Below are 15,997 nucleotides of genomic sequence, written 5' to 3'. Positions count from 1 at the left end.
AAAAAAAAAAAAAAAAAAGGCAGGTAAAACAGTGCACATCTTGACTGAGCTCAGGCAGGTGATGACTCACCTGGCTTCTGGTCCCGCATTCAGACACTGGGAACAACCAGGCCAGGGACAGAGAAACCACCACCTCCTTGTAGCCTGGGCATTGTGGCCTGTCAGGGAGCAGCTGTTTTCTTCAAGAAACTTTTGCTACCTTCCTAACATTCATTTTTCTCAAAAGTAAATGAACGACCATCATTTGTCATTCTTGTCACTGTCCTTGGCAACATCTACAGAATGGAATATCTAGTGGCAGCTTCCTGCACACTAGATGCTGTTCCAATGCTGGAAGTTTTGGGCTGGCTTTCCAGAGAATTCTAAGTGGCTCTCCTGCCTAATGCCTCTTACGTCGATAGCTCAGTTCAATCCATCGATCAGTGTTATCGAGCACTGAAGGTCCCTTGCTGGGGGCTGTGAGTTACAGGACTTGTGAGGAAAGCGAGGTGCAGAGGGAGCAGGTGGCTGCAGATACTTGGGTGTCCTCACCCAGAAGGCAGAGTGAGCCCATGCTGGCAGAGGGATGAGGAAACGTCACTACAGATACGAGGTGACAATGGTAAAGAGCTGAGTGGTGGTGTTCAGGATAGGGCCTGAACCCCTGGCTGGGGTGCAGGTCCCACACTCAGGGCTAGCAGATGGCAGGGGTCGGGATGTGGGAGGGCAGAACAAAGGCTCAGAGCAGGCAGCACAGGGTGTTGGGGGCTGGAAGGAGTGGCCAGGACACAAAGGGTATTGAGGGCTTTCTGCTGGGCGCTCTTCATTAAGCCAAAGGGCAGGGCTGTGGGTGAGTAGGGGGAGCAGCTGCTCAGTCTGTGTTCTCCAAGGCCGCCCATCATCCTGGGCCCAATTATCCTGTTCTGTACCATTTGGAGGGACTGCACAGGCTGAGAGTGCCCCAGGCCAGGGCTGGGACCGTGGGTGAGTATCTTTAATGCCCAGTCAAGGACTCCAAGCTCCATAGTCTCTAAATGTATTCTCTGTTCCCAAGGAGCAGGTGATACACACCAGGGGGGACCAGTGAAGATGACAGCTGGGTGCTGCGGGGTCACTTCTCCAACCAGCCTCAGCTCTGTCTGAACACCTGTGTCCAACCAGGGATAGAACAGTGGGGACAGAGTCACACAGCCTTAGGGGGCACCCTGGCCAAGGTCAGAGAGGAAACACTCTGAAACAAATGACAACTTTTCCCCTTCACATTTCAATTGTGTATTTGCGGGGGAACTTTCTTAGTATTTTTATTCTCCTTGCATCTGGTAAAGGAGAACATCACAGAATGGGTAGAAATAACTCTGAAACCTCTAAATTCAGATGTAATTTTTTCATCTCAATTAATTATTTTGTTTTATAAACAAATCCATATTTTATTTCTTCCCACTCAAATATATCTATTTTTTTCTTTTGGTGTTGGGGTTAAACCCAGGACCTCATGATACCAGACAAGCATCTACCATTAACTGCACTCCAAGCTCCAGCAGTCTGGTTCCTGGCTTGTGTGTTTTAGGGACCAACAAGAGGTGTAATTCTACAGCTACTCCTTTCTGCAAGGTTATTCTTCTGATTTGCTATCTTCACCAAAAAAAAAAAAAAAGAAGAAGAAGAAGAAGAAAAGAAAAAAAGGGAAACAATACAATGTTTAACTATGAAGGAAACCAGACTTCCTGTTTAAGCGGTGAACTCCGGTTCAGTTGCAAACTGGTTCAATGTCATCTGGCACATTTGTCACCTATAAACACTTCTCACTGGTTAACTATTAAGCATCACAGAGTCAACCCAATTTTAGGTCTATGATTTGAACCCATGTTTGTCAAACACCATACACAAGTATGTATTTTCAAATAGTTGGCTTTGCTGGCTAATATAATCATAATAATAACACACCTAGACAACAAATTTTGCTGGTTCCATTATCTTATATATTAACAGATCTTGAAAGAGTACTGGTGACGGATGGCCTAAGACATTGTCATTGGACTCCTGCAGGGAACAGGCAATGTGGTTCCCAGGCCCTGGAAGCTATGTGTTGTTGCCCTCTGCCTGCTGACAGCACAGGGAAGGACACTGACCAGGCCCAGAAAGATGTCTCTCCCTGACAACCCACTTGCTCTGAGTCCCAGTGCACCCTTTCTGGCCACCAGGCATCATCACAGTGTCGCGTGTCGCCAGCGTTGAACTCTGGGCTTCCTCACCAAAGTGCTCAGGTCCTGCTCACATGCAAAACTGAGTTCAACAAGCTTCTGCTGGTTCAGAAAATGTAGAGTCCCAAGGCACCTAGGTGGCCCCCATGTAGGAGGCCCAGGACAGACACCAGAACCCTGTAGCACCTGTCAGGGGTGGATGGGGAGGTGGCCTCACCTGGTCCCTGAAAACTGCACTCCTGGGTCAGCCTGGACCCGAGAGAGGCCCATTTGCCTCTAGGGTGAGGGAAGGCAGTTCCTTGACAGTAAGGTACAGACTCAAGCGAGTCTTACCTGCCACCTTCCTGGTGTCACAGCCACTTTCTTCTGAGAGTTTAAATAGCAGAGATTGCTTCTCAGCTTTTTAGCTAAGGTCAAGTGGACCTTAAATAATGGGAAAGGAATGAATAAAATGAAAGCATAGCAAGAGGGAAACAAGACAGAGGAACAGAGCAGAGCAGGATAAAGGAGAGAACATGGGGCTCCTCTCTCCATTGGTGTCCTCCAGGGTAGGAGACATAGCCCTGGGGGAATAGTGGGTATGGTGTCCTCACCCCAGGCCCAGGCCACCCAAGTGGGTTCCTCTCCATAACCCCCAGAGGATCCCCATTCCCACCTCTAGGCTGAGTGCTAGCCTGCCCTAGGGACAGGCTGCTCTGCAGCCCCTAGCATCACTCCTGCCATCACCATACCACGTGGTCAGCCAGTGCCCCACTCCATGCCCAACTGGTAGCCTCTACCCACCCTGATCCACAGATCCATCCGTCATGAGCCTTCTATGAGAATCCTCATTCTAGTAGCTGGCTCACACCCCTCCTGGTCACCTCAGTGTCACACTGGTCCCTCCTGTCACCATGTCTGGCCTGGTCACGGGCTAACAGTTTGCCTGGCTCAGGGCACACCCACATCTCCAAGAAATTGCACACCATAGACACGGGCCTCCCTGCTTCTGAGTCCCAAGGGCCCTGCTCCATAGAGAAGCCTTGGGGCAGCAGTCCTGGTGTGGGCACAGAGGAAAGGCTGTGCCCATCTCTGATGCTCTGTGGGGAGACTGCAGCCTAGAGTCTGCCTGAGCCCTGACCCAGAGGGTAGGGGGGGTTGCTTTGCCCACTTGTGTCCCTGCCTCCCTTAGGTGGCTGTGAAGTGACAATTTGGGGACCTGATAGGCACTGCTGGGAGGGCACAGCTAGTGGCCTGGGACTGGCACTGAGTGTCTCTCTGTGGAGGATGGGCTCCCAGCAGCGCCCCAGGATCTCAATCGTGAAATGGTCTCATACTCCCTGAAGACACCCCACACTGCCCTTCTTTCTGCTGAGCTCTTTCCTTCTATGGGCCCGAGACCCTCCTGCCTCTGCACCTGAGAGGAAAACCAGGTGCCATGGAAAGCTGCCTAGCATGCAGCAGAGGCTGAGTCTGTATATCTCCCTCCTTCCCTTTCCTTTTACTCATTCCTGGGAATAGTGGTTCAGGAAGTATCCAGGTTTGCTGATAAAACAACATCAGGGCAACAAAAGGAGCCACTGAACTCAGGCCACAGGATGCTCATGCATTTAACATCCAGTCTCCTGTTTCCTCACATCTTGCCAAGTGCTCTGCTAAATTCTGATCTAATTACTCCTGTCTGACCAAGGCGGGAAGTAGGTTTACTTTATGCTCAGATGTTTGCTGTATCAAGGAGTTTGTACAGTCCACGTTTCAGAACAGGCCTGGAGATGTTGACAGGAAATCACATATCTGAAAGTTCTGGGTGTTTGAGAACAGCGTACTGCTATCGGGTGTCAGCCTTCTGGAAGAATGCTCTGATCTGCAGTGAGAAGGTATCTCACAGATTCATCTGAGCTTACAAAAACCTATCGATTGTTTGAAACTGTTGGGCACAAAATGTGCTCCTTTACCATCAGCAGGGCAAAATTTTTGCAAGTTCTCCTTAGATGATCACATTTCTGCTTCCAAAAACATGGAATGTGGCACCAACTGAACCATTCTGGTTTTATTTGCAAGTAGACCCTGGAGCATCCTAGGGCATGGAGAGCCCAGAAGAGCAGGAGGCTTCCCCTCCAGTCCTTGGCATCCCCAGGAGGAGACAGAACACATGCTTGGGAATCACACCAGTACTGGGAAGGCTGGGCAAGTTCCACTGACAGGCTGCCAGCTTCTCTTGAAAAGGTGAAATTAGAAAACTCCAGATTCTCAGGTTTGGCTGTGTTGTAATAAAAGGATGCTCTTTAATAACATGTTTGCAGACACCTTCCAATTCTGAAGCAGGACTAGATTTTACTTCTTGAATATTTGCCAAAAAAAAAATAAACACTATTATTTCAACCTGAAAATTTAAATATAAAGCCAGAACAACCATTTTAAGATACACAGCTGAGTAGAGAGGCCTTGGTAGAAACTTGTGGTGGGGTCAAGTAAACCTTGGGAAAATTCACTGTTTCCTAACTTACTTGGGAATATTCTATCCTTTCTCCACTTCCATGACTAGTGATTACTCCAACTGCGGAAGATTAAGCTCATCTAGAAAAGGAGGGGAGTCTCTTAATTCATAAGAGAAGGAGCCAGCGTGCTACCTAGTGTAAGCGCTTGGCTTCCTTTGGCAGAGGTAAGGTGAGGGCACTTCTGAGCCTGCAGAACCATCAGCCCAAGTCTGCTGAGCACCCTAAATAGCAGCAGCCACACACATGCTGTTATTACATTAATAATCACTTGCTAATGGGTGCCACGGCAGCCGGATGTGCACTTAGCGACTCTGTTTATGGGGATCCCTGTAGCCCCAGCGTATGCTTTCCTCTGGGTTTGGTTCCAAAGGCCTCAAGTACACAAGAAAACCTGCTGCGTATTGTGAAATAACCATCAAAAGAGAACTTGCTGAAAATTCTGAAGGAGTCTCTGCCTTGGTGCCAGGGAGGAAGAGCAGGCAGGCGGAATACTAAACTTGCTGTTCAGAGATGATCAAAGCCTCAAAAAAATGGATGCAACATTCAAAGGCACTCAGAGAGAAAAAGGGGAGAATGTCTCTAATGATCCAACAACTTATTTCGGGCACAGTTTTATCCAACCATCTTCCTCAGAAATGGGACATCTACATGAAAAAAATGCATAAAATACACTGCTATCAAACATGACAATTCTCAACCTGTGTGGGTGTGTCCATGTGAATGCACACGGATCCGTATGACACACGAGGACATGACATGCTGTCCTAATTTGAAAGAAAAGAAATAAGCAAAATCTGTTTAATCCAGATATATTATGTTGTATGTATTTTGACAGAAAATTCACTGAAACAATGGGGAAAAGTTGGTGGTAATATCCTATTGAAAATAAGTTTTAATTCAGAACATTAGTCTACCCAATTTTTAAAGTGTGAGCAAATTAAACTTTGCTGCATTATCATACGGGATTGATAGCTTGGAAGAGCATCAAAAGTAAAAGTCTGCCAAAAAGATCTAGTTTTACCAATAAATAAAGCAAGAACAAATATCACACCCACATACCCCACACATATAAACTCAGAAATTGATGGATCCCAATGGTCCTGGGAACAGGCCTACTTTGAGGAAGGAGACACAGGTGTTTACACTAGAATCTCATCATCCAAGCCTGCAGGAAATGATTTTGAGAAAGAGACATTCGGGGACCTGCTGTGCCCCATGGCCTGGCTCATGTGGTCATATTCACCGGGCAGCACAGGCTGTCCCTACCAAATTCAGCAGATGGCCAGGCCACCACTGAGGGCCTCCTGGCTCCTGCTGTGAGTGTCCGCAGTGACACTAATGCCAGCGCTAAGTGGGGACAAGTTGATTCTCCTTTTGGGACAGCAGGACCAAAGGCTGCCAGTGCCACCCAAACATGGGTCACCTTCTCCACGCCATCCCAATGCCCCACTCTGTGCCTTCCTTTCCCAATGTATGAATGTCCAGCTCTCTCATTTCCTGAACAACTTCAAGATTTGACATTAATAGAACTTAGTATATTGTCGCTGGTCATCTTATTTTCCCCAGGCTACTTACACAGGAATATTAATTGAGTCTAGAAACTTCAAAATAATGCATGGAGTATGTGCACCATCCCTTATAATATGAAGCATAATATCAAATTGCTCAGTTTTCTCTGTACCCCAGCAATGGGAATTACAATGAAGTTACATACAGCCTCACTTTTATTATAGAATGAAGAAACACAGAAGTTCAATGATGTAAAGGTAAGTACACTGAGACAACTAGACACTTTCCCTAAAATTTATTGTTTTATGCTTACAATATTTTGAAAAACTTTTTATAAGATTTTTAAACTTGAAGGACATCTCAATGGCAGCTTCAGAAAACTGGAAGCGATACAGATGCATGCATCAATTATCATGGGCTTTGTTCACTGATGTACGTAATCTGTAACCACAATGGTTTGAGTTCTTTGTATGTCACCCACTTAAACCCAAAGCCAAAAGCCCAAAAGGCCCCATCTTGTGGGTGGCATCCCGCTTTGCTGTGCTCAAGTTCCCTCTGGAGGAAGCCCCCCTCGGCATGGCGGCAGCAGACCTCGTTAGCCAGTTCCCCAAAGGGTGTCTGGTAGTGATTGCAGAGCTAAGCCCAACAGAAAATCTTTATAATCATTTCCAAATTTTCCTAGATCATATTTTTAAAGAAAAAGTTTTTTCCCCCTCTGTCTTTTCCCCTTTTTATTAATCTGGATGGAAGAAAAGCACATATTTCATTTATTGTCTGGCTTACACATTCTTATTAAACAAACCAGAGCTCATTATAAAATCAATATCAACTTACCCACCATGTCCCCAGGAGGAACACAAAAGGTCACTCTAAGAAATTCAAACAATTTTCCTGCTGGAAGGGCATGATTTTAATTACAGATACTATTAATTAGAGCTGTCACTGGGAAGACTTTTTTCTGTTAATTATCACAAACTCAGTTCTGAGTATGCATTTTCAATCTGCATTTTTGTAAAAATTAGTCATTTCTGCATGCAAGTCCAACCTTTCCATTCTATCAATATTTTATATTTGAATTTCAAAGTATATCAAAGGATGCCATGCTTTCTAGAAATCTACGCCTGTATGATCTCTCAACTCTCACACTTGGAAAAGAACGAGGTGATAATTTATTTATGTTTCGACACAGGCTTGGCCCCAAAGACCTGGCATCCTATATTGATGGCCCTGCTCAATAGAAGTTCTGGGTAAATTCTTACTAGTTTATGTGACATTTTTTTCAGGCTGCTTCTTCAAATGTGGTTTTTCTTTTGCTTTGAAGCAAAGCTATGCACTGCACTTGAAATGCCATCTCCAAACCATTTGAAGCTGCCATTTCTTTATAAGAAAAGGATTGTCCTGACCAGGCTTGTGACCCCTCCAGGCGACTAGAGGTTTTCTCCATTCAGTGACAATGCTAAGCATTTTGAAATTAGAGGAGAAGCTATGTCATGGTCTCTTCTAAGCACAGAAATTTTATGAATTCATCTCAACTCCTTACATGGGATAGAGGTAGGGTTGCCCATGGGGCAGTGTCCAGCCAGCTAAACTGGGCATTGGGAATCTCCTAGAAGGAGAGTTTACCTCAGTCATACTGATGACAGAACAACAGTACTGAATTTCTGTTGTGAAACATGTGAATTATTTATACAATGTTATACATCATGGTCACATGACCACAGAAGACAAAGATCTGGTCCAATGGGAGAAAAACCTTACCAATGCATAATGATTAAATTTTTAAAATGGCAATTAAGGGAATTATTTTTACCTTCTCAAATGGGAATACTGTATATACATGGAATTAACTTATATTTTATTTTACAGAAACCAAATGTCCTGACTTGTAGATGTGCTTGGCTTGCACTGTCATAACTGAAGTCTTATTTTATTATGCGATGTTATTAGATATGAAACACACACTACAGAACATCCCAGAATTCTGAGGTTTTGTTTCTGCCCATCAGCTCAGTTCTCCCTTTCCACGTGTGTCTGCTGGAGCCTGGCACCTCCCCACACAGCTGCCCACCACTTCCTCTAGACATGCAGGCTTATCTCCCATTAGAAATCAGCATTAGATTTCACTTTATCCGAGTCATAGCAGAGGGTGGCAACAGATCAGGTCAAAGGGGGCTTTTCATACAGGCCCCTGAGGAAGTCGATGATTTAAGTACTATCTTCAAACATCTACACAACCAATTCATCTTGCAACTATGGCATGTTTCATTAACAGTGGCCAAAACTAAGAAAGATAACAGATAATACATAATTCATGTATTGTACTTTTTCCACATCTCTAATTAGCAACCCGCTTTCACAGCTAACACAAAACTATCCAAGAACAGCGTAAGATTAATACAGAGCCGTAAAGCTGTGGTTGCAAGGTATTTACATGAATGCTAATGAGAAGTTTCAAATTGTCATCATAAAAGAACCCAAATTATGAATAAATGAACAAGTTCTGGGAGTGGGGGAGGGACCAGGGACAAGTAAAAATAAAGATAATCTATTCAGTGGACAAACCCAGCAAAGCCCTTGGAAAGGAATCTCTTCTTACCTGGTAGGCAGCAGTGGCATCTGCATTGGGGTCACCCCCCAGGCCAGACAGCTTCTTCTTCAGCTTGTGGTGGGAGCTGTGGCGGAGGCAGTAGATGAGGCTGGAGGCCAGGAGGACACCCACGATGCAAGCCATGGATAGGAAGGTGAGCACGATGAACTTGGTGGAATCCTCCTGATCTCCCGGGTGAGGCAGAAGTTTGAGTTTGCTGCTCTGCATAGGCATGAGGAGAGAGGCCATGTTAGCATCTAGGGAATCACCACTTCCCAGAAAGCCAGGCTTGGCTGCGGCTGAACACTAGTGCCACAGGACAAGACAGGGCGCAGGCACTGGCACACACAGTGCTGGAGCCCCTCAAGGGGAGCCAGCGTGACAGCATCCAGAGATGGCGCATCCCGATGACAAGGGGGCCCCTGTGTCTCTCTCCTCACTGTGGGCTGTTTTTCAAACTTAACAACATAAAATGCTCCACAGCTAATCTCTGCCTTAGGTAAAACCAAGCGAGTGCCCCTTCCCAGAGCAAATGTCCAGAGGGGCAGACTGCAGAAGGTAAAGCGGCAACAGTTACAAAGTCGGCAGCACTCCACAGAATAGCACAGCCTCTCTGCCTCCCATCACCTCTCCTAGTCTGAGGAATCTGCCATCCCAGAAAGGCCCACCTGCCTTGGGGGGCATCCAGTGTCCAGTAGCACCATACCCCAGGGTGTGGTTCCTGTGATCAGCCCGGGTGGGGAAAAGGAATGGGTGCCCCAGAAGTCCACCCCTGGGTCCTGAGAGTTAAGTCCCCCAGGCCCACAGACTCCCGGAGTCCTTGGGTGGAGACAAGGCATGAAAATACCCTTTGGTGCCTGTCACTGGTCTCCCAGGGGCAAGGAACCCGGAGCCCCTCATTAGCTTCATTAGGAGGTGTATTAGGGACAATTAAAAGCGCCGCAGGAAAATGGACGCTGCGGCACATCGCCCACGACTCCGGGCCAGCGAACCCCCCACAATTACCCGGGAAATGAATGGGAAAGCACGCCCTGCCTCAGTCCTGGTTGCTACAAGATGAGAACAATTAGCAAACTCCTTTCCACCACCTAATTTCGCGTGGTAACAAAATGGATTTTTCCCCATGAATGCCTGGCCGGCCTATTCATTATCTCTCTTCTATTAGTAATTTTCTGCTCCGCATTCAGCCTCCCAACTCTTCATTTCCTCCTGCCTCCGAATGTACACAGTGCCTCTTATGTCAGGCCGGGCCCATTTTTATCTTGTAATCATAAAGGCCACCAAAGCAATTATCGCCGGTCTTGACTGGAAAAGCTGGTCATTAATTAGCCTCCTTTTGCCTTCGGTGCGCGGATTAGTGGGCTCCGGGACCGAGTTAATGGAAACGCGGGTTAAATGAGAAAGGACGCCCGGATTTTCCTGCCAGGACGCCGCTCCGCTAGCTCGGGAGGACCGCGAGGTTCGGGGCGCTGAGCGGTTGGCGAGAGGGAAGGGAGGGGGCGCTGAGCAAGGGGAGGGGACGGGACCAGGCCGAAGACTAGGATAGGAGGGGTGGCGCGGAGCCTCGTAGAGAGGGTGGCAGAGACCCCTCCCCTTCGTCTCCTCCCCCTCCCTCCGGCTTCTCTTTCCCTCCTCCTTTCCCCCTCGCCCTCCAGCCTGGCCCACGCAGACGCTTCCAAGAAGGAGTCACTGGGAATCGCGGCGACCCAGAGCCACGCAGAGCCGGGAGAGCGGAGCAAGACCTCACATGCGGGTCCCCGCGCCACTGTCTCGGGGCCGCTCTCGCCGGCGCAGCTGGGGTCTGGCCCACGGGGACAGGCGGACAGGGCTGGTCCCGCACGGAGAAGCCTCACCGACTCCGCGTGAGAGCGTCTCTCGAGCGGTCCCTGACCTCCAGCCTGGCCCACGCAGACGCTTCCAAGAAGGAGTCACTGGGAATCGCGGCGACCCAGAGCCACGCAGAGCCGGGAGAGCGGAGCAAGACCTCACATGCGGGTCCCCGCGCCACTGTCTCGGGGCCGCTCTCGCCGGCGCAGCTGGGGTCTGGCCCACGGGGACAGGCGGACAGGGCTGGTCCCGCACGGAGAAGCCTCACCGACTCCGCGTGAGAGCGTCTCTCGAGCGGTCCCTGCCAACTCGAGTCGCGTCTCGCATTGGGTACGCAGTAGGGCAACAAAGGCGAGGACTGGCGCGGCCATGTAGCAGACTGCGCCCGGGAACGGGAACTTCGCAAACCTTTGTGGGCCCACGCGCGAGCAGGCCCATCAGAGGAGGGCGCGGACGCGCAGGGGACCCAGAGGGCGGTGCCCAAGTTTACTAGTCCAGGTCCGAGCGACCCAGGAGCTGCCAGGGAAGGGTGCACCCAGGGCACCGAGCAGGGCTCTTCCCAGGCGGGCTGCTTCAGTCCCATGAAATTCATTGTTGCTGCGGCCATAGTGCAGCTGGGCCCCAGCAGGAGCGGGACGGGGCGGGAGCGCCTGGGATTTACTCAAAGGTCAAAGGCAAATGTCAAGGAGAGAGATGGTGAAGATCTGGGACTCCTCTCCCTGGGCGCCGCTAGGTCTCAGTCGTTGGGCAGAGCCCACCTCCCAGAGTCGCGCAGCTGCCCCGCTGCTGGGCCTGCGCTTCCCAAGGAAGGAGTGACGGTGTTGCCGAATGGGAGCCAGCGCCCCTCCCAGACTCCTCCAGGAAGCCCCTTCCTGCAGCCCGCAGAGGGGACTTGGTCACCAGAAGAGTCTCGACGGATGAGCAGAGGTGACCCCAAAAGTCACCCCCCAAACAGTCCATAGCCCCACCTAGCGATGGGCCGGAAAGGGTGGGCAGCCGCGCAAATGAAGCTGTATGACTTGCTTTAAGAATCCCGGAAGAAACGAAAATTAAAGAAAATTGAAATGGCAGCGTGAACGCCCCTTCTGGGCACAGTGGTTGAGTTTAAATAAGTTTACAGTTACTTTACTTCATTGTTTTTTGTAGAGTTAAAAATAAACTTAAACGCTCTGGTAACCAGGGAGCTTTGCGAAAATCATTTCAAAGTGTTTGTGTTCTAGCGCCGACCCTGTGTGGCCCGAGAGCCAAAGCCCTCTTCCTCCCGCTCCTGCTTCCCGGGTTGAGGGTTGGTGGGGACCGAAGGCGCTTTCCTGGGGCTGGGCCCGGAAGGGAGCCCAGACTAATTAGAAGCATCTTATCAGTCTTGACTTGAAATTGAGAGAAAATGATATTTAAATATTTATGACTTTGACATTTACAGCCAGCCGTCTTTAAAAGCAGAACACCTCCTTCTGTAAGGAGTAGTGCTCTTTCTGAAGTTTGGAGCAGAGAAGAGGAGACAGTAGAGAAACAGCAATCCTCAGAAGCAGGTCACAAGGCTGGGGTGACAAGCATCCCATGTAAGAGGCTCACCAGCACTTTGGAACCAAGTTGTCTCGAGCAGGGATCCGACAATGGTTCTTTAAGTAGTCAGGAATAAATAATCAAGTCGACTTGCATCTGTTTAGACGCATCTTGAGAGGTGAGGTGAAGTACATTACATATTTCCTCTCCCAGCTCCACCTGCAACTCCTCAAATTTAGAATACATAGTATTGCAAAAGTTGTGATTCAAAATAAGTGTGTTGGCATAGCGGTAATTTGTGGAACTGCTCTTAGAAATCAAATCTGCAGGCAGGGTGGCCACGACTGGTTTAGTATTCTGATCTGTGCTGATAAGCCAAGGTGCCTGACTCAGGAGCTGGCTCATCTGAGCCCTTTATGGCCAGTGCTCTCAGAACTTTTTTTAAGCTGCCCAAGCAGAAGCTTAAAAGAAGAGAAAAGAAAAAGGAACATTCTATACCCAGACTCGATTGTGAGGAATGAGACAGCCACAGTGCAGAACTTTATGATAAATATTTGTTGATAAGTAGCAAAATCTAATATTTTGGCAAGGCTGCATGATGTAACCAGTTCAGAAGGCCATGATCTAAGTTACTGAGATGCGATTTTAAAAGATGCTTCTACTAAAAACAGGTAGGGACACAGACATTCAATTTCATCAATATTGAACTTCCAATATTGTTAGTGCATCTTTTGTGTCATTTTAAAGGAATTTTATTTGAATATAGCCTCAGCTTCTGTTTGTCTGCACATTTTCTTTTCAAGGGTAGCAGAAGCCTTTACTAAAAATCAGAGGAAGGAGGAGCCCCCTCCAGTCCTGCCTGAGTGGGGGCCATGATGTGTGAGGACGGGCATTACTCTAATTAACTTTTCCCCTGTAAAATTCAGAAATTAGTTTTAGAAGCAATGAATGAGTTGCTATAACAAGTTTGCCTTTGGTTCGCTATGTGAACATCTTACAAATGTTTGGAAATTTCATTCTAAAAGTATTAAAATATATTTACTAAAATATAGTAACTATTATGTTAAAGCTGTTCACAATTTTTAGCAGTTTTCAGGCCAGAACAAGTGACCATATTAAAAAATCTGGGGGAGGGGTGTCTTACAATATTTTAAAAGTATTTTTTAAAGCTGTTAACTGAACTATTTTTAATTTGGAATTTGCCACAGAATTCTAATAAATGAGAGAAGTCAGGCGGAAATAATCATGTATTAATTCTCTGCATTACAAAATCTTTTCAGAAGCTATTATCAGAGCAAGAGGCATTGCGGTCTGAATTCAGGGTGGGAGAAGTCCTTTGTGCTACTGAAAGCTATTGTTCCTCTGTGCAGATGAAATTGTACTTGCAAATCTGCCATTCAAGTAGCCAAAAAAAGGGGAGGGAGATATGGGCAAAAGAAAAGAATCTCCAAGAAATAATTATTCTTAAATACAAACTTTAATGAAAATAAGTAGGAATGTGCTGTTTTAAAATGGGTTATTTTTTGAGGTTTCTCAGGCATATGCAAAAAAATGGTCATGCAAAAGATAATAAATTGTTTACTTGCCATGTTTAAGCATTCCTAAAAATATCAGTTTTAGAAAAATACTGTTTTAAAATATCAAGGAAGATTTACGATACTGATATTTAAAGGGAGGAAAATATCCCGTGTGAACTTATTTTCAGCCAGGCATGATAGGCACATATTTTCCTGGATGGAAGAGAGAGGACCAACCAGTTGAAAACAGGCCAAAAGGGACCGGCCCCCAGGAGGAAACCTGCTCCTTCCCACCTCTCTGACTCCCTGGCGGCAGCATTTTTATTACAGCAGAGTTCAGACTAGTCCCTTGGACTCAGCACACCCCAAGGCCCTTGTTCCTGGCAGGCCTGTTCTGTACCAGAGGCCTGGTGCATCCTCCTATGCCCATCTCAGGCTGGTGTTCCCTAGGATAACATCTTGGTCAGGCTGAAGGAGGAAACACATCCCACGCCACCCTCAGCAAGGACACAACCTGCTTCGCGCCTGGGACTTCATGCTTTGCTCACCGTATCCAGACCAGAAAGCCTGTGCTGGACTCTCCAGATTGCTGGTGGGACCCCACTGTAGTTCAGAAAGCCAGAGTCAGCTACCAGTCCCCTCCCCCACATGGGGAGGCGGACCTCAACAGGCCTGCGACTTTCTCACCCCTGCCTCCCTGTCCCTACCCCCTCTTTAATTCAGGAGATCCCTACAGAGGTCGGAAAGATCAGACCATAGCGCAGGACACAAAGGGTTGAAGCTTCCTGGGAGCTGGGGTTATTCACAGCCTGAGAGGGTCCCCTTTCCAGCAGGGACAATGCAGTGGCCCAGCCTTCCAGGCCACAAAGCACAGTGCGGGAGGGAGGAATTCACATCCCCAACAACGTGTGGTCCATCTAAGAATCTCAGAGCAACCCATCCTCTGCTGCGCTCTGGGGCTGAGTCGGGTACACCTGCTGGGTGGGTGGGCATTTCTGCCTGCATGTGTGGGAAGAGAAGAGCTTCCTTCTTCCTCCTCTGCACAAACCTCCACTTCTTCCCATGTTTGTCTAGCCCTGTAGCAGGGGATCTGGGCCAGCTTGGAAGAACTCTTGGACACTCTGAACCCTGGCCAGGACCCAGCAGAGACCAGCAAACTTAGATTGGCTGATAGAACGCAGAGCAAAGGGGTGCACTTAGGGTTTCAGGAAGGTTGGGGATGAGTCCAAGGGACAGCAAAGCCATGTGCATCTCGGCCCCCTCAGGGAGCCTTCAAGCTGTCCTTGGTGGGGTATACTGGGTGTAGAGCACTGGTGACCGTGAATACGATCCCTCCTGCCCCAAGATCAGCCTGCAGCACTGTGAGCGTAATGCAGAGGATGCAGAAAGTTGGGAACCTCTGACTCCAAGTCAATGCTGCCCAGATTTTAATGATTAAATTTGTGGTATGCAGGCTGCCTGGGGTGGGCTTCTAGTCAGGACAGTGTTCTGACCACACCACACTGTAGTTAGGAAAGAATGAATCTTTCCTTCAAACCACCGGAGTCAGAAGTTTCTCTGCCTCTGTTGAGCAGGCACAACTGGGAGGTAAGGTGCACAGGTTTCCTCTGGGGGAGGGGACCCAGTCCCCCCACCCCCCGCTGGAAGGTCCCTCCACACTTTCCGACTCCCTCTCCTGCATCCCACTCGTCCTCCAACTCACTGCCTAAGAGATGCCTGGATGGCACCAAGGTGCTCCTGGACCCCTGAAAGAGGGCAAAGAGTGCCCCAAAATGCAGGAGAAGAGAAATGCCCCACGCTACTGCTCTCCAAGCTCGCTGGCTGCTCTTCCTGTCCTTGATGTCCACTTCTTTCCCACACCACTCCCCATCTCCGTGCCCGAACCACCGCCAGCCCTGCCACCCTATTCTCTTGGGTCTGAAGTGCCCCGATGGCAGGCGAGGCAAGGTGCAGACTGAGAGCAGAGCGCGGGGAGAAGCGGGGCAGGCTGAGAGCAGAGAGCAGACCGGGTGGGGAGTCTTGTGGCGTAGGCAGGGGCCACCCCCTCCCATTCTGCGTGCAGGAAGGGTTACCATCTCGGGCATCCCCACCCCAGACCACTTGGGGAGGACCCTGGGCTCGGATCTCTCTCTCTGGCCGAACCTTTGACAGGTGTCCTGCGGCGAGTCAGTTTACCTCTGAACTGGGTGCGACGCCCACTAGGGTCGCCCATCTGAGCTCCCATGCACACCTCCACCCTGTCGTCTCCAGCTCCACGCCCTTCCATCTCGGCGCCCGGTGACGGGGGTGGGGTTCCCCTCCGTTTTCCTCCCACCCCAGCCCCAGCTCCTCTCGCCTCTCGGAGGACCCGTGGGCCGCTCCACCCAGTGTCCGCGGGGCCGAGCGCCCCTGGTTACC

The 15,997-nt window shown here is 48.9% G+C and overlaps 1 protein-coding gene across 1 annotated transcript in view; it reads right to left on the bottom strand.

The window, feature by feature from the left end:
- The window catches only part of Ptprn2 (protein tyrosine phosphatase receptor type N2), a 523,272-nt gene that overhangs the window by 77,717 nt on the left and 429,558 nt on the right, over nucleotides 1–15,997 (bottom strand). Inside the window, exon 13 of the mRNA XM_033763957.1 lies at nucleotides 8,763–8,975. Within this exon, the coding sequence (XP_033619848.1) occupies nucleotides 8,763–8,975 (213 nt within the window). The remainder of the gene's footprint in view (nucleotides 1–8,762; nucleotides 8,976–15,997) is intronic.

The sequence above is a fragment of the Fukomys damarensis genome, unplaced genomic scaffold (genome assembly GCF_012274545.1).
Source record: "Fukomys damarensis isolate Sample0158 unplaced genomic scaffold, DMR_v1.0_HiC HiC_scaffold_16, whole genome shotgun sequence".
Lineage (NCBI taxonomy): Eukaryota > Metazoa > Chordata > Mammalia > Rodentia > Bathyergidae > Fukomys > Fukomys damarensis.
Note: the sequence above shows the minus strand (reverse complement) of the source record. Positions and strands in the feature narration are given on the sequence as shown.